The sequence below is a fragment of the Mesoplodon mirus genome, assembly GCF_964341445.2.
Source record: "Mesoplodon mirus genome assembly, chromosome: 3".
Lineage (NCBI taxonomy): Eukaryota > Metazoa > Chordata > Mammalia > Artiodactyla > Ziphiidae > Mesoplodon > Mesoplodon mirus.
The window spans coordinates 42,226,064-42,252,462 of NC_138978.1; the positions used below are offsets into that span (position 1 = coordinate 42,226,064).

Here is a 26,399-nt window from a genome sequence, read left to right on the forward strand (position 1 = left end):
GGACTGGATGAAAGAAATTCAGACAAATGTCACTTGAGAGGCAATCATCTCCAAAGTCTTTTCATCCAACTTTTCCCGTATTAATGCTTTTTCCAAAGATGCTGAAAAGCTATAGTAGATACTAATTTGTCAAATAACTTCCAGAGTGAGTTCTCTTCTTAGAGAATTTCTAGAGAGGCTTCAGTGATGGTCCCTCTTCTCTGGATGTTAGTAGGAGACATGTTTTGTTGAATTAATCTGCAGTCTAAATTCAGTCTCCAAAACTGCTTAAGTGTCTTATCAGAGGCCTTGAATTAGATGTGCTAACAGCAGTGATGGAATTAAAGCCTTGGGTTCAGTTTTTATTGCTAAAAAAGAAAAAGCCTAAAAAGCCTTGGGTTCAGTTTTTATTGCTCAGATAGAGAGCTTCTTGTTTGATGTGAAAATTACAGGATTCCCAGAGATAATGGTATAGTTAATGAGGCTGTCAGTGAGTCAGCATTCTCTCAGTTTTTTAAATAATATGCAATATAAATTGTACTTACACTCACTTCTTGGGTGAAACACTGAGGGCTAAAGTTAAACCGAACACACTTGAAGTGGCGATGACAATTCCATTACTTAAAAATTTACTCCAGTGAAACCTATAAGTGGATTTTAAAAATATTTATTAAAATAACCGAAGCCCCAGACATTGCCTATGGGAACAAAGGTAAACACAGAAAATCACCATCAGTGACATTTCTATATCTTGATTTTAACCTGAAAGAGCAATGTAACAGGGAAGTGTACACTAACTGGTGCCTGGCTCCAGTGGGGAACAGCAGAGAGCATCATGTTGCCATACTTTGGCCAGCTAAGTATAAATTGTTTCATCAGATTATTACCTTAGAAGGCCCCAGCTGGGTATTTAGAGACCCAAGGTCCATTTCTTTCCAGTTTACATATCAAATTTTGATATAAGGCAATGACGTCTTCTTAATTTAACTTCAGAAGAAGAGCTTTCTCAAGTGAATGAGGACTTTTTCATTTACATTCAGAAATAACAATTTAAAACTTATTTTTTAAGAAGGTGAGGAAAGGAAGCAACTACTGATGCACTAAACAAGTTGGATGGATCTCAAGGATATTATGCTGAGTGAAAACCAATTTCAAGAAATTACATACTATGATTCCATTTATATTAGCATTCTCAAAATGACAAAACTTCAGTGATAGACAACAGATCATTGGTTGTCAGGAGTTAGTGTTGGAAGGAGGCTGTATTTTAAAAGAGTAGAACTGGGGAGTTTCTTTGTGATGATGGGACAGTTCTGTATGCTGATTGTGGTGGTGGTTATGCAAATCTATAAGTGATAAAATTTCATAGTTATACACCAAAAAGTAAATAAATGAGTGCAGCAACTTGTGAAACCTGAAAAGTCTGTGGTTTAGTTACTAATATTGTACCCAATGTCAATTGCTTGGTTTTGACCATTTACTATGGTTATATATTATCATTGGGGGTTGCTGGATAAAGGGTACACCTGAACTCTCTGTATCATTTTTGTAATTTGGGGGGAGTCTAAAAAGTTTTTTTTTTTAAAGTGGAGAAGGATATGCTACAGCAGAGGACAAAGGAAAGCAGTCAATCTAGACATTTTTATTAAGTTCCATTAAAAAATATTAAAACATCTGAAAAACTCACAAAGTTTATAAAACACACTCATACTCAATAATTTTATTATGTGATAGCTAGTGCTATATGTTGAAAATGTTACATTAACATCAACCCACAAGAGTGCAAAAGTTTTACTTCCACGGTACTTAACAAATATGCATCTTAAGACAACATCTATACTCCTTGTATAAAAGATCTTAAGTTACTTTTAAAAATAAAACTTTCCCCTTAAATTCAATAAGGGCTGATTTAGCTAATTTACTCAGGGTCATGATAACTTTATATTCTTTTGGTGATACTGGGTAGATGCAAAATGCTAGGAAAACAGACTTACTTTTCAAAATGTACAGTATAAAAGAGCAATTCAGATTCATAGCTGGATAGCATCTGCTTATCTAAATTTGTTGAAATAACTGATCTCAGGATTTGTTTAAAAAAAAAAAAATCCAGTGATGCTGAACGCCACTATTTGAACAAAGGGCACTTAGCCCTCCTAATAGCCAGCCATCTCATAGACAATCAGGTCATTTGTTCAGCTCTTTGCCATCAGCTGTTACCAAGAAACAGAGTGATGCCTAGAATGACTAGGAATTCCAAAACTATCAAAAGGCTCTGGCTTCCATAAGTATCTTCAGGAGACATCTCATCCTCGTATCAGGAGGGCGGGGGAATTAAAAGTTTAAAATAGTTTTGGCAACTGTCTGAGACGCTTCACATCTAAGAAGGTGCCTACTGAATTCATACTATTCATTTGCTTTAAAGTATCAGAAGGTTTCAAACTTTCAGGAAAAATCGGAGCGTCCCTTACATTTTCTTTCTCAGGATGTTGGGTGAACTCTGCTTTTCCAGTTCGGAGTTTCACTGCAGGACTTGATTTAAGGTTCTTTAATATGAAATCTGGGTTTTCATTCAACTGTGGTGTTGCTTTTGGCTGAACAACTTCATTTGTAATATTTCTCAATACTGGCATATCTGTGTGGATGCCCATGGAGTCATAGTTACAACAAGTAGTTATCTCACAAGCATTCCTAGAAGGCTCTTTCTGACAATCAAGTTGTTCAGCTATGCATGTAAGGTTTTGATTCACTAAATGTTCACTCTTGGTATCTGTATTGTTTGGAGGCTCCTCTTCATCTTCACTATTGTCACTGCTTTGAATCAGTCCATATCTCTTCATGTATTTTTTGGTTGCAAATGACATGTTGTTTGGTGAAATTAAACTAAGGCCCACTGTGTTTCTGTCTGTATTAATATGTAGAAGACTAAAAGATGGGTCACAGTTATTTTGGTTTGATCGAGTGAGAGAGAGTTGTGACAGCTGATTTTCATTTAAATATTTCAGAGCTATAGCATTTGCCTCCATGCTCAAATCCACACCGTTGGGGCTTAAGCCACTCATACCAACATTACCAAATGACATGCAGTTTAATCCAGAGATCACTGCTTCAGGGCTGATGCATGCCAACACACTGAAAGACAGAACAGAGCAGGCCATCATTTATCTTATTCTGAGTACTAAACAGTGTAAATATAAATATGTTCCATTCTATGAAGGTAACAGTAAGTCTTCAGCTTTAAGCTTGATGGTGCTTTTTATCTGAGAGCTCAGACATCTAAGTCTTGATGATCCAGATACATTCAAGGGGTAACTATGATAACCTAGAAGGTAATCCATGATGCAAAGACTGAAAGTGGAACACAAATTAATTTTCCTAAATTTATATCAGTTATGGTTTTAAGACCAAATATAAGACCCGAAAATGTAAAGCTTTTTAATATTGGTAAAATAAAACAAAAATAAAATCAAACAGAAAACACATCTGATAATAACATTACAAGATTTGGTGAGTAGCTCAGAATATTACATTGTTCATAGTTGAAGAGATTCCATTTGTAATGAATGAAAAATATCAATCAGTCTCTGGATATGGACATGTATGCGTGTGTGTGTGTGTGTATACACCAATTTTCTTTTGTTAGATATAATCCTCACTCACTTTGGTTGGTTTATCTCATTAACAGTAATCAATTGACTTGTCTTTTCCTGTATATCACATATACAGTAATAGCTGCTAACTTTTATCGATGCCTTATTATGTGCCAGGCACTCTGATAAACATTCAGTGCCTCATTTAATCCTTGCAGAAACCTTTCTCTGGGAGGTTGTCCCTATCAGGTATTTCAACCTTATTCTCCATTACAACAATTCACATTTCCCTTCCCCTACTTTTCTGTTTTCTCCTCGGCATTTATGGCTACCTATATACTTAACTCACATTTTTTATTGTCTAGCTCCCTCATGAAAATCCATGAGGGCAAGGGATTTTTTGTCTCTTTCCCCCACTACTGCAGTATCCTTGGTGCCTGGAACAGTGCCTGGCACAGGGTAGATTCAATAAATATTTACTGAATGAATAAAATAGGTATTATTATCTTTATTTTACAGTTGAGAAAACTAAGGAATAGAGATTTTAACTAATTTCCCTAAGTTGAACAGCTAGTAACCGGCAAGCTGAGCCCAGGTCTGCCTTACTCTCTGGGGCTCTATAACCACTGTTTCACTATACTGTATTCAGCAATTTGTATTTTGCTATCAGTTTTTCTATTCCCTAAAAATCAGAGTCCTCTGTGTACTATTATATTATATATAATATATATATAATATACAATATATTATATTATTACTATATTCTAGTCAAAGAATATGCTATGACTTTCCATACCATCCAACGAAGAAATTCAGCTGTTTTATACATGCCAGCCACTGCCTGCATCCCTACCCTCACAAAGCCCAAATAACTATCAGGTATTTTTATTCTCACAAGTACCTGAAATTTTGAAGAAACTATTTTCAACCATCAATATCCCCTAAAACCAGTGATGTCATTACCAAACAATGGAAGAATGTGCTTAATAATGCTGTTCTTTATAACTACCTTGGAATTCTTCCTCAACCTTCTTGGTATTTACTGCTTTGGAGACTGTCTTAATAAGATGGAAGAGACAGTACCAATCTATCTAGATATTATTCTTTTATGATATATTCATAGTGCTAATATCTTCTGAATATAAAGTCATTTTTCTACTTTCTTTGCCTATTTCCTCAAAATTATAAGCAATTTGCATATTAAATCAAACTTGTACATATTAAAAATATATAATATCTATAGATAATATTAATGTAAATAATATGAAAAGGCAAATAAAAACTTCTAATTCAAAATGTTAAATATTAAGAAAAAGTAGATCTAATTTGAATTAGATCTTTTTTTTAAAACCATTTTTAAAAATTGAAGTATAGCTAATTTACAATGTTGTGTTAGTTTCAGGTGTACAGCAAAGTGATTCAGTTATTTATATATATATTCTTTTTCAGTCTTTTCCATTATACGTTATCATAAGATATTGAATATAGTTCCCTGAGCTGTACAGTAGGTCCTTGTTGTTTATCTATTTTATATGCAGTAATATGTATACGTTAATCCCAAACTCCTAAACTCCTAATTTATCTCCTCCCCCCATCCCCTTTGGTAACCATAAGTTTATTTTCTATGTCTGTGAGTCTATTTCTGTTTTATAAGTAAGTTCATTTCTATCATTTTTTTTAGATTCCACATATAGGTGATATCATACGATATTTGTTTTTCTCTGTCTTACTTCACTTAATACAACAACCTCTAAGTCCATCCATGTTGCTACAAATGGCATTATTTCATTCTTTTTTTATGGCTGAGGAATAACAGATCTTTTATAGAATGGTTAGAAGATCTATATAAATCCATGAAACAATCAATATCCGTTCAAAAGGTTCTTCAGGTTTCATTGTCTAACACAGCTAGCTAGTTTCGATTTGGGGTCTGGAGGAAACACCATTACTTTGAAAACAAAACAAATCAATAATACTCAGAACAAATGCATATAGACACTAGGGTAATTAAGATGAAAAGCAAAAGTAGGCCATTCCACTAATCAAATTCTAAAAGCCTTGATCACAGATATACTATATTAGAATCTCATTAGATATGCAGTCACAAAAGGATGATGAGAGTCTATTTATGTTTAAATATGAGTCACATGCCAACAATTAAGGGAATTATTCCAACTTACTTAAAGATGAAAACCAACCCTGACTATTGTCCTGTTTGAATCCCGATTAGTTACCTCCTACTTATCCTACATAGGGTTTTCAACTAGAGAAAACATACCATTTTCAAGTAGAGAGCAAGGAAATAACTAGAGAGACTGCTAAGGATCTGTTTTGAATTCAAAAGGTCACTCCAATTGGGAATATGCCTGTAGAGGCTGCTGCCAGTCCTCCATCTTCCCTACAATTTCTAGGTATGTATGGGACCTTCTTTCATTGTTTTCCTGTTTTTGGACCTTCTTAATCTGCAGTGTTATGGAACAGGAAAGCAGAAAGGAAATCTTCCTTCCCCTGTCTCAGCTACTCTTCTGGCTGGAAGATATGCTCCTGCAGTCCAGAACTGGAACATGAAATAAGTTTTCACATAGGTACAATGACAAAGGTAGCTGGTTTATAGAACTAGGACAACAACAGGCATTACAAGGATTATAAAGATGACTTTTCTGGAATACCAAACTATAATTTATACACTATTTCTATAGGAAAAATGTGTCTTAAATTCTAAACAACTGCCTTATGAACTTGCAGCATACCAACTATATTATACCAATTTGTGTTAAAAGATAACAACACAAGGCCATAAATACTGACAATAAGTATTACAGAGGTACTTATAAAAATAAGGCATTCATTGTAAACTTCAGTGATGACCCGAGTAGTTTGGATTTCCTTCCTTTATCAATCCATGAAGACCCACCAAATGTGGTAGAGGCAATGAGGATTCACAGATAGATAAAACTCATAATCTTGCTGGAAAGTCTATCACAAGAACTTGCTATATAATTTATTAGAAACAAGGTACTCTGAGAGTACAAAACAGCAATATTCTGGTGAGGGGTCCCAGAAACATTGACAAAGGAGGTGACGTCTGAGTTCAGCTTTGAAGGATAAGGATTCTGGCAAGCAGAAAGATAAAAAAGAGCATCCCAGGTAAAACTAACAGCAAGGAACTTTGCAAATGCCAAAGATAGGTAAACTGGAATTTCGTAGAGAGTGGTAGGAGATTATACTAAAAAAACTAAGTTCAAGACAAACTGTGAAACAATGTGAATTAATTAGGTAGGCTTTAGATAGTCTTATGCTTGGAATCTCCTCTCAGCCTAAGACTACTGACAACAAAATATGACTTATATGTGTTAGAGAAATAGTTTCAGTGCAGTCTCATTTTCAATCACAATGATATATAGAACCCATTAATAATGCATAAAATATAAATTAAAGATAATTTAAGAATTTTTGGTCTAAATTAGCACAGATCTTTAAAATGGTCAATTTTAATATAGGGTAATTATAATACAGTATGAAAATATGCTAGGTACCTCTCCTATGTGCTTCCATGATATACTATATCCTTCCTTTTCATAGCAGGTATCAGAGTATTTTGTAATTGACTATTTATTTGTGCATCTTCTCCACTGAACTATAAGATCTATGAGGGAAAGATGTCTTTCCTAGGTTATCTTGTATACCATGATATTTCTCATAGCTGGCTCACAGTAGCAGCTCATTATATATTTATTGAAGTAAAATGAGTAAAAGTATTGGTGAACTACTAATACATATAGCTGGTAGAAAGGTAAAAATCTTACTCTTTCAGAAAGCAATGTAGTGACGGCCTTAAAATTTTCCTACCATTTGACTTAGTCTTTCCACTTCTGAGACTTTATTCTAAGGAAATAATCCTAAACCTAAAAAATGCAATCTTTGCAAAAGGATGTTTATCATAGCAATATTTAAAATAGTAAGACACTGAAAACAATTTGACTCAGTTCTGACAAAAGGGGAAGGGTTAAGTAAACAAATACTATGCCCTACTTACTGGTTTATTAGTTCCCCATTAAAGACGATGCTTAGAAGATGTTACAACAACTTTGAAAACATGATTATTTTCCAGTGTAAAACCAAAAACACTTTTTTGGGAGGGTATATACAGTATGGTCAAAACACAAAGCAGCAAAATATACACCACCGTTAAGACCCCACCAAAAAATTAAACAAGCAATAAGCATAGAGCAAAATAGTAAAAAAACCAAAACCAAACAAAAAAACTATGGACTTTGGAGTTAGAAGAATAGGTTTAAAATTACAGGTGTGGGGGCTTCCCTGGTGGTGCAGTGGTTGAGAGTCCGCCTGCCGATGCAGGGGACACGGGTTCGTGCCACGGTCCGGGAAGATCCCACATGCCGCAGAGCGGCTAGGCCCGTGAGCCATGGCCGCTGAGCCTGCATGTCCGGAGCCTGTGCTCTGCAACGGGAGAAGCCACAAGAGTGAGAGGCCCGCATACCGCAAAAAAAAAAAAAAAATTACAGGTGTGGGGTCTTGAGTAAATTGGTACTTAATTTCCTCATCTATAACACATGTATAATAATAGTATCTATCACATAGATTATTGCAAGGATTAACTGAAATAATGTTGTATAAAACTTCAGCACAGTTCCTCATACATTATGAGCACTCAGTAAATGGTTGCTGTTAAAATTATTTTAGAAAAATAAAAGGAAATACAAAAGCAAAATTTTTAATAATAAATGAAGTTGGTTGGTATGAATATGTTTTGTTTTGGTTTTTTTGGCCTCGCGGCTTGTGGGATCTTAGTTCCCCGACCAGGGATCGAACCCAGGTCCTCAGCAGGGAAAGCATATAGTATTAACCACTGGACCACCAGGGAATTCCCCTGAATATGGGTTTTTCCTTGTCTACTTTTCTAAATTTTCCAAGGTTTCCAAAATAAACTTATATTACTTTGACAATGGAAACAAAACAAATATCAAACTCTATTTCCAAAGCTCTACAATATTTTACACAATTTATAACATAAAGCTTTTTAAAAAAATGTTTTCATGTGAAGATACAGCTATGTCATTGTAAAATTTTAGCCAGTTTACCCCTCTATGGAAATGATTAATTTAATATATTGTTTTGAACTGAAAACAATTATTTTCACATCAGCTTTTACTTCCTTGAGAAAATCATCTTACATGAAACTAAAATCCTATCTATGAATATATATCTATGGATTTTTCAACTTATAGGTAATTGAATTTTAAAAATGGGAACAGCCCACAATATTAAATGAAAATGTCTATTTTGTAATGGTAAGTAAAGAAAAATAAACAAAATTATATATATAGTAAAACAGCAACTATGTTTCCTAATTTTCTTTGGGTGTTATTAGTTCAGATGATATTTTCTTCACTTTGTAAAATTCCAACCCTGAGCATGTATTATTTTTATAGCATAAATTTATAATATAAACTGTCATTTAAATAAAAAGCAGAAGAATGTGACTACTCCACACATCAAAAGGCTTTACTTTCCATTTCATTATAGGCATTTAAAAACAGAATCAAGACATTAAGACATTAAAACAGGGTGGCCACTATGAAGAAATACATTACTTAAAAACTATTCCCTACAGGCAGCCATACCAAAACGTAAGGGTTCCACACAGATAGCAGGGTGATTTATGCATTTTAACAGATGTATATAGCCTCTATCCCAAGAGTATTAAAATAAAACCTTCAAAAATTCTACACTTATTCCTACCCTGCTGGTAGGCATACAAACTAGTAAAACTATTTTGGTGGGCAATGGCAACATCTATCAAAACTTCAGATGCACATATCCTTTGATCCTGCCTATTTCTAGGAATTTATCCTACAAAGACACTTGTACAAGTATATGTAGAATGATGTTCATTTAGCATTGTGTGAGATAAGAAATAAGAGATTCAGCCTAAAAATCCATTAATAGAGAACTCAGGTTCACTATATTTATAGTACATAGGCACAACAGAATATTATGCAGCTGTTTAAATGCATGAGAAATAACTGCATATACCTATAAAGAAAAGTACCTAAGATATAACGTTAAGCAAAAAACCCAAATTGCAACACTTATCACACAGATACATACTTGAACATGCCTAGAGCATTTCTAGAAGAATACCAAAGAAACAGTTAAGAGAAATAACCTAGGAGGAGTCAGACTGAGGAGTCTGGGAAGTGGGGGCTTTTGCATTCTATCTGATATTCTTGCATGTTATTTGATATTTTTTTAAATCATGAAATTGTATTACTTTTGTAACTAGAAAATCAGATCAAAAATAATAGAAAGCACACTAGCCTTAATAACATAATTTCCAGATCTTATCCTCTTTAAAAACAAGTATGTGTTGAGGTGATCTTTGATGAAGAGGAATCTAAACAGAACATGGCCAGTTGGAATTGGTGAGCAATAAGTAAGGTTCATATAACTATATTCTTCAAAACACATTTCTACAAAAAGGAATATTTTTTTAAAGGAAATAATCTTTTTAAAAAATGTATGTATTTTTGGCTGCATTGGGTCTTCGTTGCTGCGCACAGGCTTTCTCTCTAGTTGCTGCGAGAGGGGGCTACTCTTCATTGCGGTGCATGGGCTTCTCATTGCAGTGGCTTCTCTTGTTGCAGAGCATGGGCCCTAGGCATGCAGGCTTCGGTAGTTGTAGCACACAGGCTCAGTAGTTGTGGCTCGCGGGCTCTAGAGCGCAGGCTCAGTAGTTGTGGCGCATGGGCTTAGCTGCTCCGCGGCATGTGGGATCTTCTCGGTCCAGGGCTCGAACCTGTGTCCCCTGCATTGCCAGGCGGATTCTTAACCACTGCGCCACCAGGGGAGTCCCACAAAAAGGAATGTTTTTGCCTTTTAGATGGCACAACTGCATTAACTGTACATCCAGTAGCTGGCGCAGACCCCATCACCTCTGGGAAAACTTTTCCAGACATCAAAAATGAGCAAAAGCTCATTTCTCTTTCTATAAGACTCCCAGAGCATTTTGTTGGCATCTTTACCCAGGAGATATCCCCCAATATCCCTCAAATTACTTAGGTATATAACCTTCTCCTCTACTAGAAAAATCTAAAGGGTAGAAACGATCTCTTATATTTATCATATAGTAGACCCTGAAAAAAGGATAAGCCAATTGAATTGAGTGGCAAGCTTATACCTTTTCTCATGAAACAGCTGCAATACATTAAAATTTTTCTTTATCTTTTAAAACAAATTTTAAACTTACCTGGCATGATCCACTTTATGTACATTTTTCTTCACTTTAGTAGGAGAATCAATTTTTACTCCAAGGCTTCTTAGTTGCTTAAGGGTTGCATTAAGAACACAATCTTTGTCCACCGGTCCTGAATCATGTTTTTTTTTTTTAGTATGGTAAACATTCTGCATTCTGGTGCATTCGTGACTGATAATTACTGCTTTGGTAGATGGCTGTTCAGTTTCCTTGCAGGAGTTATTCAATAGGTGGTTCCCTTGACCCTGATGAAAAAAGAAAAAGGACATATTTGAAAAATCACTATTAAGAGTCTTAGGAAACAAAAATGCAAATAATAGTGGTAAGTAATGCCAGAGAAGAACAAAATATTATCCTGCTAAATTCTACAAAATATCAGATACATTTGCCAAGTTTTATGGGGTTCTTATAAAAGAAGCCCATCCTAATGAATGAATGACTTCATCAGATCCTACAGAAAACTTAGAATGTTTGTTCAGAATTTGTTCATTTTAAAACCAAAAGATTTAAAATCATTTGAGTAATATTTCAAGTTTTTTTTTTTTTTTTTTTTTGGGTTCGCGGGCCTCTCACTGTTGTGGCCTCTCCCGTCGCGGAGCACAGGCTCCGGACGTACAGGCTCAGCGGCCATGGCTCACGGGCCCAGCCGCTCCGAGGCATGTGGGATCTTCCCGGACTGGGGCACGAACCCGTGTCCCCTGCATCGGCAGGTGGACTCTCAACCACTGTGCCACCAGGGAAGCCCTATTTCAAGTATTTTTAAGGATTTATAGTAAATTCTTTATAAACAAGTTTAAAATCATGCCTTCATTTGAAAAATGATGTTTCAGAGTTATAAGTTTGATCTTTATGTTACTTTGAGAATTTGACTCCTCTCTTTTCTCGCTTTGAATGAGAATGACCTGTGATCCTATCTCTGCCTTCCTGACATTAAATCATATTTCATTCCCTTGAACACACGGCTGCTAGCACCAGCCTAGGACCTAGCAGGAAAATAACAAATACGTGTTAACTCATGAATACTTAGGGCCCTATGAAGTATGTTTAATTAGCCTTCAATTATAAATGGAGAAATCAAATGTTCCAAAGTGTACAATTGGTAAGTGACAGCCACGGTCATTCGACCTTCAAGTCCCAGTTTACATTCTAGCTTTTCCAAGATGACTGTTTTCTCCAACCAGAATTACCCCTTTTTATTGTGTGTTGCCTTTGCTTACAGCACTTCTCAGCCTGTACTATAGTTATTTGTTACTGGTATCCATGGGTTATTTCCCCTAGGTTTTCAAAGGCAGAGACGGTCATATTCATCTGTATATTATCCACTTAGTTCATTTTCTTAGACTAAGCTAAGTATTCAATAAAAATCTGCTTATCTGAACTAAAGTCAGTAAATATTATCATAAATATTCTACTACTTTCCAATTTTCAAGTTTCTTGCAAACTCTCGCTTATTTTTCTGGTACTAACTTTAGTTTGAATTTGGCATAATGTCAACATATTTTTAAAATAAGATATTTTTTTCGCTGGCTATCTAAGTATCTGATGACTGGCATGCTTACAATGAGTTACTGAATTTAGGTTATCATAATTTATGAAAAGCTAAAAGAAATAAGTGATATATCATTAATTTGGGGAAAATCTTTTTATATCAAGGTCCCAATCAGTTTAAGGATAGGAAAGGCTTAACTCGCATACCCTAGACTAAATAACCATCTCACAAAAGATGAAAAGCTTTACATTTTCTTACCAACACATCCTGGAATAGTTTCTGGTTATCTGATGGTTGATGAGGCAAGGGTTGCATTACTTGCTCAGGTTTGGGTTCCCCTGATGTTACAGAGCTATTAGTGGCAACCTCTGTTGGTCCACTTTGGAAGCACATGCTTACACTCTCTGCCAGCAGAGGATTTGGAAAGAATACAGGCACATCAGGTTCTTTTCTCACAAGTGGAGAAGAGCTGCTTGAAAGGACATATATAAAGTAAGTGTTAGTTATCAAGGTATCTTTAATGTATATTTGAAGTGCAGTAACTTTGGGAGAATGGGGTAAGACTCGGCAGCATTCTGGTTTGTACCGTCAGCTCTTAGTGATACTAGATAAGCATTTTATCTTTATAGGCTGTATATAAATGGTTAAGATGGTAAATTCTATGTTATTTTGTTTTACAACAACAAAAAAAAAAACAAGCAAAAACCTTAAAAGGTTTATTAAAACAAACACAATTCCTTATACTGTCAAAGCTCTGAAATTTGGTAGTCAACTTGGCTTTTCAGCCAATCTCTTTCAATGCCTCCTGTTTTATTTTATTTTCTGAACAAACTGGATTACTAACAGTACTCTGAATTCTGCCCATAAATTTTGTCTACAACAGAACAGTTCTCAATCTTGGCTACATATCAATATCACTTGTAAAGTTTTAAAAAATACAACTGTTTGGACTTCTCCCTTCAGAGATTCTGAATTGGTGAAGGGCCCAAATTTACCTGTATTTTCAAGTGCCATTGAGCCAAGACTTACTGTTCTAATGCCTTTAAATTGGCACACTCTCATCAAAATCCTATCTACTGTTCGAGGGACATTTTAAAACTTTGCTTCCTCTATGATGTTCTAAAACCTTAACTGGGTATGTCCTCTTGCTTCTTTCAACCCCCATTAGCACTTCCTTTTATCTCTTAGGTCACATATATTCTCATTTATAATATAGTTTGTTCATTGTGTCTGGGGCAAATTTCTTAATCTCTCTGGGCCTCAGTTTCCTCATTCATCTAATGGGAAAAATGATATCCACCTCCCTGGGTTGAAAACATGAGACAGGATTAAAGGAGATACAAAGTACCTAGCATAGTACCAGATAAACATAATGGGTGGTCCGTAATTGCTAGTTCTCTTCATCTCCTGCTGCTATCCCCTTGCTTCCTAAATATCACATTGAACCTTTATCTTCAACCATGTTAACTAATTTCACTTTAGTGAAAATACCAAAACTCAAATGTAGAAGCAGAAATCCAGCCTTTAGAGATTTTATGGCTTTTTGGGAAAGTACTTGTACTGAGCAGGATTTTTATCATGCAAACATTTGCAAAAGCACTTTATTTTTAAGGAGAGTCCATGTCAGTTACTGAGTTTGCCTTATTTTACCTTTAGCTAAATGATGACAATAATTAGGTACTAATTCTGGTACTATTCTATGTGCTTTAAATATATTAACTCATCTAATCTTTACAACAATGCTGAGATAGGTACTACTTTCACTGTCTCCATTTATAGACAGGAAAACAGAGTCATCCAGACATTATGAGACCTGCCCATGGTCACACTGCTGTGATTCAAATCCAGGCAGTTTGGCACCATGCTCTTAATCACTCTACTATATTGTATTTTCAAGAATTTAAAAATATGTGTCTTGGTGTCTAACCTACCAAACAAAAATAAAAGCTAAAAAAGAAGACAAGAACCAAAACATTAAAGATTTCAAATTTAAAAAAATTGTTTAAAGATGATTCTAATATGGCAAGTATTAGTAGGTATGTCCAAAGCACAACTTCTCAAAAAAAAAAAAGCAAACTTGTGTCAAAAGAAATATCATCAAAAAAAAAATAAACATCTACCACTCTTCCCTGGGAAAAAGCAACCAATTACCATATATGCTGCAAGCCAAAAAAATTATCTTTCACAAACTGCTTTAACATTAGACTGATTCAGCAAGACATCCAAAGGGGGCAGGGAACCCAGGTGGCCAGGTGCCATGTATGAATACTTAGCACTGGGAACCACAGCATGAATCAGACCAGATGTTTGGGAAGAATCTCCTAAAGAAGCACCAAAACCACCATATACAACACTGGAGATACTATTTAATCCAAGTCGTATATTATGCTGAACAAAGATCAGATTTACATCTGTTATATGTTGGAATCAACAGAGTTAGTTAATTGCCCTGAAAAAGAAATTAACTGCATTCTATCAATGAACTCAGATCTGTTTCCGAAGTTAAAAACCACAATGGCTTGGAGATTTTTTTTTTTGATGTGGATCATTTTTAAAGTCTTTGTTGAATTTGTTACAACATTGCTTCTGTTTTATGTTTTGTTTTTTTGTCCATGAGGCATGTGGGATCTTAGCTCCCCAACCAGGGATCAAACCCACACTCCCTATATTGGAAGGCAAAGTCTTAACAAGTGGACTGTCAGGGAAGTCCCTGGACTGGAGACTTTTTAAAGTTCTGACTTAAAAACTATTTCAGGGGTAAAACCTCCTAATTCCTGATAGTCTACAGTTTACAGAAGTTAGGGAGAATAAATAAGGATAACCACAGTTCATGCCTCTCTGTTCTCAGTTTCTATAATTATTCCAAATAAAATGTGGACTTATTTTGGGGCTCACCTCAAATTGCTCTTCCTATCACTGAACGTTTATGAAGGAGTGAACATGGGGAACCAGACACTGGGTCAAGTCCTAAAGATACAGAAATGAGTAGGATCCCTATCCTGTAGGAATTCAGTCTAGTCAGGGAGACACATATACAGATCTTTTTAATACACTTGTGGTACATATTATGAGTACTTAATTGAATTGTAAGCTTAAGACATATACTCTACTGAGCAAAGCAGATAAATATTTCTAGTTTTCTGGAGGGGTGTATTTATTGTTTTAATCATTATTGTAATCAGAATAATTTAAAATGTCAAATATTATCAAAAGGCTTATAATTTTAAAAAGTAATCAACTGCCTGCCCCATGCCACCCCCACCACTGAATTCACCTCTTTTAAAACTGTTTCATGTGATATTACCCTGTAGTGTTTTAACCTACATTATTGCTCTACCTTTAACATTTATTCTACACCTGATCCCTTCCACCACAGTCAATTCCAAGGCACCTTCACCTCACTTGGTCTTTAGTGTATTAACGAGTCTCCCTACTTCCACCCTTAATCCTCATCAGTTCACTTGCCACAAAACAGCTAGAATGGCCTTTAAAAAATGAAAATCATATCATACCAGTCCATCATTTAAAATCCTCCCTGGTTCTAATGAACACAAAATAAATTCAGAACTCCTTTTTACAACCTACAAAGCCCTACATAATTTGGTTCCTGCCTGTTATCTCTGACCATATTTCCTGTGCTCTCTCAGTCACTAAGTTCAGCCACAATGGCTTTCCTGCTTGTTTCTGGAACTCTCAAGCTCAGGCACACCTCAGGGTCTACACTTGCCATTTCCTCCACCTGGAACACTCTGCCAGATATTGTCATGGTTGGCTTCTTCTCATCATTCAAGCCACTGCTCAAATGTTACCCCCTCAGGGAAGGCTTCTTTCACCACCCTAATTAATAATGCCCCCTCACTCCCATGCCACTATCCCAGTTACACTCCACTTGGTCACCCTGGTTTATTTTCTTCAGGCAGTTGTCATTATATGAAATTATATGATTTCCTGCTGATGTGGTTACTGTTTGTCTCTACAACTCATGGAAATTCCATGATGTCAGAAGCTTTGTCTGACCTACTGCTCAATCTCTAGGGCCTAGTTCTGTGGCAGCACATACCAGAAACTCAAAGAATATTTGTTGAATTTATTTCCAAATTTGCTAAGGATCTAAATTACTTCACAATCCTTATTTTTTAAATGAAAATTTCATAATGAAAAATTTCAGACACAAGAGAGAATAGTTTAACAAATCACTATGTACCATCACTTTTTAAAATTACCTACTCAGTCTATCTTACTTCAACTATACCCCTAGCCATGTCATCCCCACCAGCTCATTCTGAAGTATATCTCAGGTAACAGGTTGTATCTCTCAGAAATAAAGACTTAGTTATACATATATAATTGCAATATGGTAAATCTTTAAAAATTTACAAAATTCAGGACCCCAGCTCCAACTGGGATCTAGTGTTATCAGAATCTCTACAGTGAGGCCTGAGCATATATATTTTTGAAATTTTCTTCAAATGTTCTGATTCAGCCAGACTGTTTTACACATCCAATGACTGACATCTGGGAATGGTTCTAGAAGGCTCAGAATTATCTGTTACAGGGAATTCCCTGATGGTCCAGTGGTTAGGACTCCTCGATTCCACTGAAGGCAGCACAGGTTCAATCCCTGGTCAGGGAACTACCATGCCACGCAATGCGGCCAAAAAAGAAAATTCAAAAAAAAAAAAAGAAAAGAAAAGAATTGTCTGTTACATAGGAATCACATTAGGAAAGACACCAATGAAAATACTTTTAGAAAACAAACAGTTTCTGAGTTAGAGTACCAGAAGGATATTAGAATTTAAAAAGAAAAAAATAGGTAAGATGAATACTGAATCAAAGAGATCTTACTTGGATATAGAAAGTTGCTGATTAAATTCTTCTTCCACAGCAATGTTGCTCTCTTCAAAACTGGGAATATCAACAGCTTTTAATGAAGATGCACTACCAGGAGTACTTGTGACTTCATTATTAATATCAACAGAAAAATTCATGTCCTCACTGGAAATCTTGGTATCATCTTGTCTCAGCTGAGATTCAGGCTCTTGATCATCACCTGCCGCATTCCAAAACAAGCTGGCACCTAGACGTTAGATGAGTTAACAGATACTGAAACAAACATTCACTTATAAAAATAATTCTCTGACAAACCTTTGTTAAGTAACACTAGCTATATTAGTTTAACACAATTACCCAGAACTGTTTTCAGATTATATTTTCTCGAGGTAAGTGAAAGGTGAAAAGAGAGAAAACTGGGGTACAAAGGGAAAGAGGACATTCTGGGCCCTACCTCTTCAAGAGGTGTGGCTCTCAAATGATGTGTTTTACCTATCAAGGTTCTGAATATGATTTGGGGTGTATGTGTGTTTTGAAAACTGCTGTTCTGAAAAACAGGAGAAAATATATAAAATGCAAATCCCTAGGCTCTCTGATTTTGATTCTTAAATACAATATTTATGATACTATATTAGAGATGTATCAGACATACATAATATCAGGCAAGTATTTAAAAATCAAATGTCGGGACTTCCCTGGTGGCGCAGTGGTTAAGAATCCACCTGCCAATGTAGGGGACACGGGTTTAAGCCCTGGTCCGGGAAGATCCCACATGCCGTGGAGCAACTAAGCCTGTGTGCCACAACTACTGAGCCCGCGTGCCACAACTACTGAAGCTCGTGCGCCTAGAGCCCGTGCTCCACAACGAGAAACCACCACAATGAGAAGCCTGCACACCGCAACGAAGAGTAGCCCCCGCTCACCGAAGCTAGAGAAAGCCCGCGTGCTGCAACAAAGACCCAACAAAGCCAAAAAAAAAAAGGCCTTCTATTTTGCTTACCAAATGAAGTAGACATGGCTTTGTGAAAGATGCAGTAAAGGCTCTCCATGACATAGTAATGTGTAGAGTACTAGACAACTCAGAACCCTGTGTTTTCCCACTGAGCCCTATTTTCTCTACCATCTGTTCTGCCATCTCTCAATTCCACCAACAAAGATTCTACATTCCCTTCAAAGCCCAGGATCAATAACACTTGCAGATGAAACCTTCCCTGATCCCTCAAACCACAGATGACTTCTCTCATTAGAACTGGGGGTTCATCTTGAGAAAGCAGCAAAAACAAACAATATATTATGTTATATGGTTTCCAATCTGTTTTCAGGTATAGTTTTCAGAAAGAGTAAAATTACACAAAGACTTAAGTTATACTCTCATCACCTTGGTTTTGACATTATGTGTACCATGTACAAATTAAAAAAATGAAATTACCTGTGCTCACAGCAATGCTTACACTTTTCCTCATGTGCAAAGCAGGGGGAGACTGGGCTTCCATGGAAACCAACTCCATTTGTCTGGCAGCTTGCACTGTGTCTTCAACAGTGGTTGTCTTAGGGGAACAGGGCTGCAGAGACTGTGCTTCCAACAAACGCTGAATCTGTATCAATTAAAAACATACTTTACACTGACAGTGAAGTAATCAACCAAACTGGCATAAGAGTTTAAAAATGAATTACAAAGTGCCCCCGTTATAAATAACTGACTTTTAACTATATTTTCTCACATTTCAACTAGATTATACCATAAAACTTATTCAATGTTGAACATCATTGTCATTAGTTATTAAGAACTTAAGTGGGCTACCAATAAATTTAAAAGTAAAAACATATAGGTGTTTAGATTAGCATTCATAAATTGACACTCACTTAGAAAAACCTTAATGTTAACACTTCAAACAAACATTTTATTCCTATTTCACTTACAAACCAAAAGTAAGATAGGAGGCATACTCTAACTCCATATACCAAATTTGAACAATTTTTTACACAAGATTCACCTTATAAAAGTTAACCAGAATTGCCTGCATTTGGTCATGCTGAAACTGGAAATATTAATAACAGTCTCTAACACTGAGTGCTTCCTGTTTACAAGACACTACAATAAGAGCTCTTATGTATGATTTTTACAATGATCCCATGAAGAATGTACTACTATTAGGCACACCTTACACAGAAAAAAACTTGAGGCACTAAAAATAAAGTTACTTGCCCAGGTCACATAACTAACAAGTAGCAAAGCTGAAGTTCAAACACCAAAAGCTTCCCCTCCTCCTTTTAAAATTGAGATGTAATTCACATACCATAAAACTTATCCCTTTAAAGTATACAATTCCATGGTTTTTAGGATATTCACAAAGTCTGCATCCATCACCACTATCTAACTCTACAATATTTTCATCAACCCCCGAAAAATCTCTGTACTCACTAGCTGTCACTCTCCATGGCCCCAGAGCCTAGCCTTTGGCAGCAACTAATCTACTTTCTGTCTCTGTAGATTTGCCTATTCTGGACATTTGATATAAATGAAACCAAACAATATGCGGCCTTACATCTTGCTTCTTTCACTTAGCATAACGTGTTCCAAGTTCATCTGTGCTGTAGTACCTATCAGTACTTCATTCCTTTTGATGACTGAAATATTCCATTGTATAGATAATGTCACACTGTGTTCATCTATTCATCAGTTGATGGACTGATTATTTCATCCTTGGCTATTATAAATAATGTTGCTATGAACATGTGTACACAAGTTTTTGTGTGAACATATTTTTTCATTTCCCCTGGATATACACCTAGGAGTGGAAAAGCCTCCCTTTTTAAACACTGTAATTTTCTATTTCCCTGTAAGTTATACTGTTGTGTTCAACTCATTAACTTTAGTAGATTAACTTTATTAATATAGGAAAATAAGTATTATCAATAATTGTTGAGATCAGCAGAAATACGACCTGCATTAATAATACGAAGTGGCATATGTACTTATAGTGGTTTGGAGCATGGGCTTTAGTGTCATGAGGACATAAGTTTAAATCCTACTCTGCTACCTTTTGGAAAAGCTATTTAGCTACTATGAGCTTCAACATTACCTAAAACTAAGGTTGTTATGAGGACTAAGAGATAAACAAAATAACTGTAATTTGTTGAGTGTTTACTATAGCCTCATCCTACAGTAAGCACTTTATCTAGACAGGTGTGTGTGTGTGTGAAAATATATACATATACATATAAATTCATTTAACCATCAAATCTATATATAATACCAATCAGTGCTCCCAATTTACAGCTGAGAAAAGTGAGGTTTAAAGAGACTGCCTAGGAAGTACTCGATAAGAGATTTATTATAAAGCTATAGAGATTAAACTGAATGGTAATAGTGCTGGAATAGACAGGCAAATCAACGGGGAACACAGTACAGAAACAGATACAAACACATGATACTTTCATTATACAATAAAAAATGCATTTCTAAATCATTAACAAAAAGATATATTATTAAGTAAATATATGGAGTCAGTCATCTAAGGATTAAAAATAAAAAAATCTTTTATCTCATATACCAAAATAAAGCAACAAATATAATCCTGGGGGCGTGGTGGTAATGAAGACTAAATTTTTTATGATCTTAAAGGAATGAGGCTCTTCTAAACACAATACAAAACCCAAAAAGAAAATGACTGATAAATTTAATTATGTCTAAGCTGGAATATTCTGTACAAATGATTAAAACACAAAACACTTAAGACAAACTGTAAGAAATACCACATACAGATGATAAAGAACCAATTTCCTCAATATACAATAAGCTCTCATAAATTGATTAGAAAAGGACTTAATAGAAAAATGGGTAAATAACACAGAGACTTTATAGAAAGAAAATACAAATGGCCAATAAACAATAAAATGATCACTCATAATAATACAATGCAAATCAAAACAGTTTCTATTAATAAAGACTGATAATAATTTAAGAGTAGATATGTCCAGTATTGGAGACATGGGAACATTTTTGAAGTATTAAATTGGTATAGCCTTTCTGGTGGCCTTTTTCACTCATTCAAGTTACAAAATATGTATTAAACAACTGTTTTAAGTGAAGTACTATTCAAGGTGCTAAAGAATACAGTGATGAATCTTTTAAGCTCCCTGCCTAGAGCTCCCTAGAGACAAAAAACTAATACATGTAATTAAGGCCTGACTGAATGATGAGAAAGAGCTAGCCATTAGTAGAATTAGAAGAATGTTTCAGGCAAAGGGGACTAGAAGCTTAAGCACATAAAGTGGAAAGATGTTTGTGTTTTTGAAGAACAAAAAGCATACCACTGAAGCTGAAGTGTAGTCAACATGGAAGACAGTGGCAAGAGATGAGCGAGGAGAGGGAGACAGAAGCTGAACCCAAAGGGTTTTGAGGGTCAAGGTAAGAAATTTTGATTTTATTTTAATTGCAATGGAAAACCATTGTGTTTTAAACAGGATCCCTAAGATCTGACTTGGGCTTTAAAAAGATGGCTCTCATGTTTCCAACTGCAGGAAAACATGAGGGAACAGTACTGGAAGCAGCATGTATGGAGAAGAGAAAATGATGGTTTGAATTAGGGTGGTAGCAGGAAAGATGGTAAAGAACATTAAGTTCAGGATACAGCTAGAAAAGTAAAAGCCTTGGTGTTTAGGCATAGGATTTTGGCCTGAGCAGCAGGATGAGAAGTGATGTCATTAACTGAGATAATAACAATAATGAAAATAATAGTAATAGTTAACATTTACTGAGCACTATATGCCAGGCACTATTCTTGGCCCCTACCTAGTAACTCATTCAGCCCTTAGAACTCCATACACTTATGTATATTCCTCTTTTGTGGATGAGAAAACTTAAGTCAGACACATAAAGTAACTTGCCCAAGACTGTATAACTTATGTCACACCAAAATTGGATTAGAACCCAAGGAGCCCACTCTCTTAAACCACTACACCAAAATAAGACTTTGAATATTAGAAGAGGAGCAAGTTTGGGTACCTTTGAACATTTAAATATGTGTTCCCTTTGACTTCAAAATTTTACTTCTAGAGATCTATGCCACAGTGGTACATGCATATATACAGGAAGATACAAGCATAAGGGTGTTCACGGCTGCACTGTTTGCAAAAGCAGAAACTTCAAACTGCTGAAATAATTGATAAGAGACCAATTAGACAATTTCTTGTACATAACAAGGGAATCCTATGCAGAATAAGATAGTTCTATAGAAACGTATATAGAAAATGTTATGATACTCTTAAAAAATTTAAATAGGGACTTCCCTGGCAGTCCAGTGGTTAAGACTTTGCCTTCCAATGCAGGGGGTACAGGTTTGATCCCTGGTCAGGGAGCTAAGATCCCACATGCCTCTTGGCCAAAAAACCAAAACATAAAACAGAAGCAATACTGTAACAAATTCAATAAAGACTTTAAAAATTGTCCACATCAAAAAATCTTAAAAAAAAAAGTTAAAAAAAAATTTTAATAAGATGTTACCTTAAAAGTTTTAAAAAATATGTTAGCAAAATACTATGTGAATTTATCATAGAAGCATTTTCTGCATCATCTTTTGTGTTCTCCAAGTATAATGACTCATAATCTACACCAGAGCCAGTAGTCTATAATTTACATTTTAAGTATATAAATCCCAAGTACTAAGATTTCTAAATAGCTTAGAAGACCTTTTTAGCTGCTATATCTTTTTTTAAAAAAAAAACAAGACCAAAAAGAAAGAAAGAAAAATTTCTTTTCAATGTGAAATATTTACTCACATTAAAAATTCTGCCAAATGTTTATAATCATTTGTTAAAATCCAACTTACATTTTACAATTTCAGAGGATATACCTGGGTTTAAAAAAAAACAGCAAAGCTGAATTTTTCTTGGGTGTCTTATCTAAAGCATTTAAAGCAGAATTTGAAAAACGTCATTGTCTTGTTTTTGCAAAATGCAAACACTATGACCCTAATTTTATAAAAGATTAAAAAAAAATCACACATGTATATATGTCCATTTTACATATATTAGTATAGTTATAGGGTCATGGAAAAAACTATGAAAGAATCTATTTCAGGTTGTTTCCATTGGTACTAGGGGGAAAGGAAGGAGTGGGGGGTTTGCGGTAGGTATGTGGAAGAAGGGTGTCAGTTAGCAAAGAAAGAAAAAGACACAATACAATGAAGACTAAACTGTGCAAGGATATAATTAAAAGACTAAGAACTTTGTCATAAAGGCCTGAAGAAAGAAAGCATTTCAGAATAAAATGAGTAGAACAAGCCTAGTATAGATACACAGAGGCACTACATATACTCTGTAAAGGTACACTGGCTAAAGGTTAGTTTACACACTATAGGGTTGACAAACTAGAGAGTATCAGAACCTATTGTGCAGGCTTTATATTTAGTTGTATCTAAAGTTTAGTAAATTAGACTTCTCATTAGAGGCAAAAAGTGAAAGAAAAATACAGTTATGTTGTAGGTTAGGATATGCACAAGACAGAGAAGAGAGGACTTGCTTTCTAGGCCTAGTTCTACTCCTAACTAGCAATGTGTCATTGGGTAAATTATTTTTTCTCTCTAATCCTCATTTTACTTACCTGTAAACAAGAGGGACTAGAATTCAGTTTCCAAGGTCTCTTCTAGCTCTGACATTCTACAGTTCTACTCCATAAACTATAATTACTGAAGAGTTGCCAGTTATTTTTTCAAAACCCTATTAATACCAAGAATTTAACAGAAGAAAGCTAGCAAACCTGTGCCTGAAGTAGTCGCAGCTGTCTGTCTTGCTCTGTGACGAACCTATACGCATCCGGAGATAGTCCCATCATTCCATTATCTGACCCAGTCTTGGGTGTGTGCACACATACTGCACAAGGCCATGGGTTACATGAGTCCACGTGTGGAGGTAGTCTTGCCACAGGCAATGGTTCTACATTGCTGTGGGAAGAACAACCCCCCATGTTTCCCTGAGGTCTCAAGGCTACAGGACTACTTGAGGAACAGAATGCATTATGATACTGAGCTGGACATCCACTTGGATGAAGTAATGAATGTTTTTGAAGGGCTTCAGACTGGAGGTCTTGAATGGATCCTACTGTATTCATTCCTTGCCAAGAATTTATTGGACTATATTGAATACGGCCATGATCCTGAAAACAACTGCAAACATTTGTGGAATAGTAAGATGGTGGGGGGGGAGTAGGTATCTGAAATTCCATCGGTCTTCCTGAATTATGGGGTGAAAAAACAAAATTGTGTGGGTGGGACTGTGGGGCAAAGGAAGACTGCCTGGAATTAAATGTGGAGGATCTTACAGGATACTCTTCTTTGTGTACATTTCCAGCAGAAACTGTTTGAAGCTTTTCAGATGCCTCAGGAGATGGTCCATTAAAAGAAGACGGTTTAACACTGCTCCTGATATGGGGGTTCCCTTTCTTACAGGCAGATGGCTGTCTTACTTTGCAGTGTCTCAAAGGAGCAGTGTCCTGATTTAATTGATTTGGTAGCCCTCTCAAGGAAGGCTCTCCAGCTTCAGCTTCTGGGTTGTGTTTCTCATCATAAAGCTGGGGTTGCAACGATTCAAAGTGTTCAGAAGGGTTAATCAACAAAGGAGGATTTTCATTATTCACCATTTCCAATGGGTTAGGTACAGGGTTTGATTCTATGAAGTTGCCATCCAATACAAGTGAAAGTTCAGGAACTGATGGCTGGATCTTAGAAACCTGTAAGTGGGAAAGACATTAAAGAGGAAAAAGTACCTTTTAGGATAATGATATATGCTTCATTTTCCTTTGATTAGTATTTTCCAAATTACATCCAGTTATTTATTAAAAAGTGTTTACTCTTTATTTAGACAGTTTACAAATATTTTCTGGGCATCTATGTGCTACTACTAGAAATGCAACTGTGAACAAAATAAATAAGGTCCTTGCCCTCACAAACTTATGTAACAATGAAACTCCTTTCATTGGAACACTGATTAATGTTGCTTAGGTCACAGAACACAATATGGGAAGCTATGTTATAACAGACTTTTTTTACCCTCTCTGCAGAAAAAATTATCAGACCTGATGCTTCAACACATCTAGTAAAGAATAATATTTCTGCATCTTAAATAAGGGTCTTCCAATAAGTATTCAGAATATTCTACTAAGTGAAATTATTCACTGCTATTTTACTGATACCAACTAAAAGAGTTGGAAGAGAGCCAAAAAGAATAAAATACTAGCTGCGGCAAATTTGGTTATAATTTAATATTGATTTTAAAAAGCCTTTCTCATTCCTTTTTCTTCTAGTAAGTAATTAGGACACAACAATTCTAAAATAACCCACTAGCTGGCCTCAATAAAAAAATTATGACAGGTTATTAGCAATCTCCAAAAGGAAGTAGAATGTTTTCTCAGAATATGGTAATAAGAAACAATGTTGAGCTCTGGTTAATGTACAGAATGTTGAGTTTATATGGGTTAAAAGCACCAGATTCTGAAACTAAACCTCCTAAATCACTAGGTTTACCAAATCCCAAACTTCCTGATTTCCAGCTTTACTACTTAATAGTTATGTAATCCTAGGCAGGTAACTTAACCAATCTGTTCCTCAGTTTTCTCTGGGAATAATAATTATATATACTTATTACAATATGTGTACATATTCATATATATTATTACATATAATAATTATATGTACCTGTGAGGAATATATTATCTCTTTATATATAGTCAAAGCCATATACATATAGGTAGCTATAGATATCTTAGAATGAACTTAAGGAAGTTTTAGGTAATATTATTGAGTGCTTTAACATGAAGAGACTTTTAGGTTTCTAATCACAAAGGTGAGGGCCTCCCTGGTGGCGCAGTGGTTGAGAGTCCGCCTGCCGATGCAGGGGATACGGGTTCGTGCCCCGGTCTGGGAGGATCCCATATGCCGCGGAGCGGCTGGGCCCGTGAGCCATGGCCGCTGGGCCTGCGCGTCCGGAGCCTGTGCTCCGCAACGGGAGAGGCCACAACAGTGAGAGGCCCGCGTACCGCAAAAATAAAAAAAAAAAAAAAAAAAAAAAAAAAAAAAATAATCACAAAGGTGAGTTCTAAGATCAGTGGTACCTTCTGACTCACTGGATGAGGACTAGGAATTGGTCTTGGAGAAACATCTTCATCTTCAACACCAGAGTCATGATCACTTATTGGCATTTTCCCTGGAGGTAACTTTTGAGAAGACCTAAAGAACAGAGT

At 35.7% G+C, this 26,399-nt stretch overlaps 1 protein-coding gene across 4 annotated transcripts in view; it reads right to left on the reverse strand.

The window, feature by feature from the left end:
• Positions 1-1,684: 1,684 nt before the first annotated feature.
• Positions 1,685-26,399, reverse strand: part of STIL (STIL centriolar assembly protein) — a 64,297-nt gene continuing 39,582 nt past the window's right edge. For 2 of the 4 annotated variants that reach the window (XM_082616163.1, XM_082616160.1), the window contains 7 exons: positions 26,271-26,385; positions 23,922-24,890; positions 18,591-18,756; positions 17,177-17,408; positions 12,590-12,803; positions 10,837-11,087; positions 1,685-3,108 (listed from right to left, as the gene is read on the reverse strand). In XM_082616163.1, the coding sequence (XP_082472289.1) occupies positions 2,319-3,108; positions 10,837-11,087; positions 12,590-12,803; positions 17,177-17,408; positions 18,591-18,756; positions 23,922-24,890; positions 26,271-26,385 (2,737 nt within the window). In that variant the 3' untranslated portion in view covers positions 1,685-2,318. The remainder of the gene's footprint in view (positions 3,109-10,836; positions 11,088-12,589; positions 12,804-17,176; positions 17,409-18,590; positions 18,757-23,921; positions 24,891-26,270; positions 26,386-26,399) is intronic. The other 2 variants (XM_082616162.1, XM_082616161.1) reach the window with 2 other exon arrangements.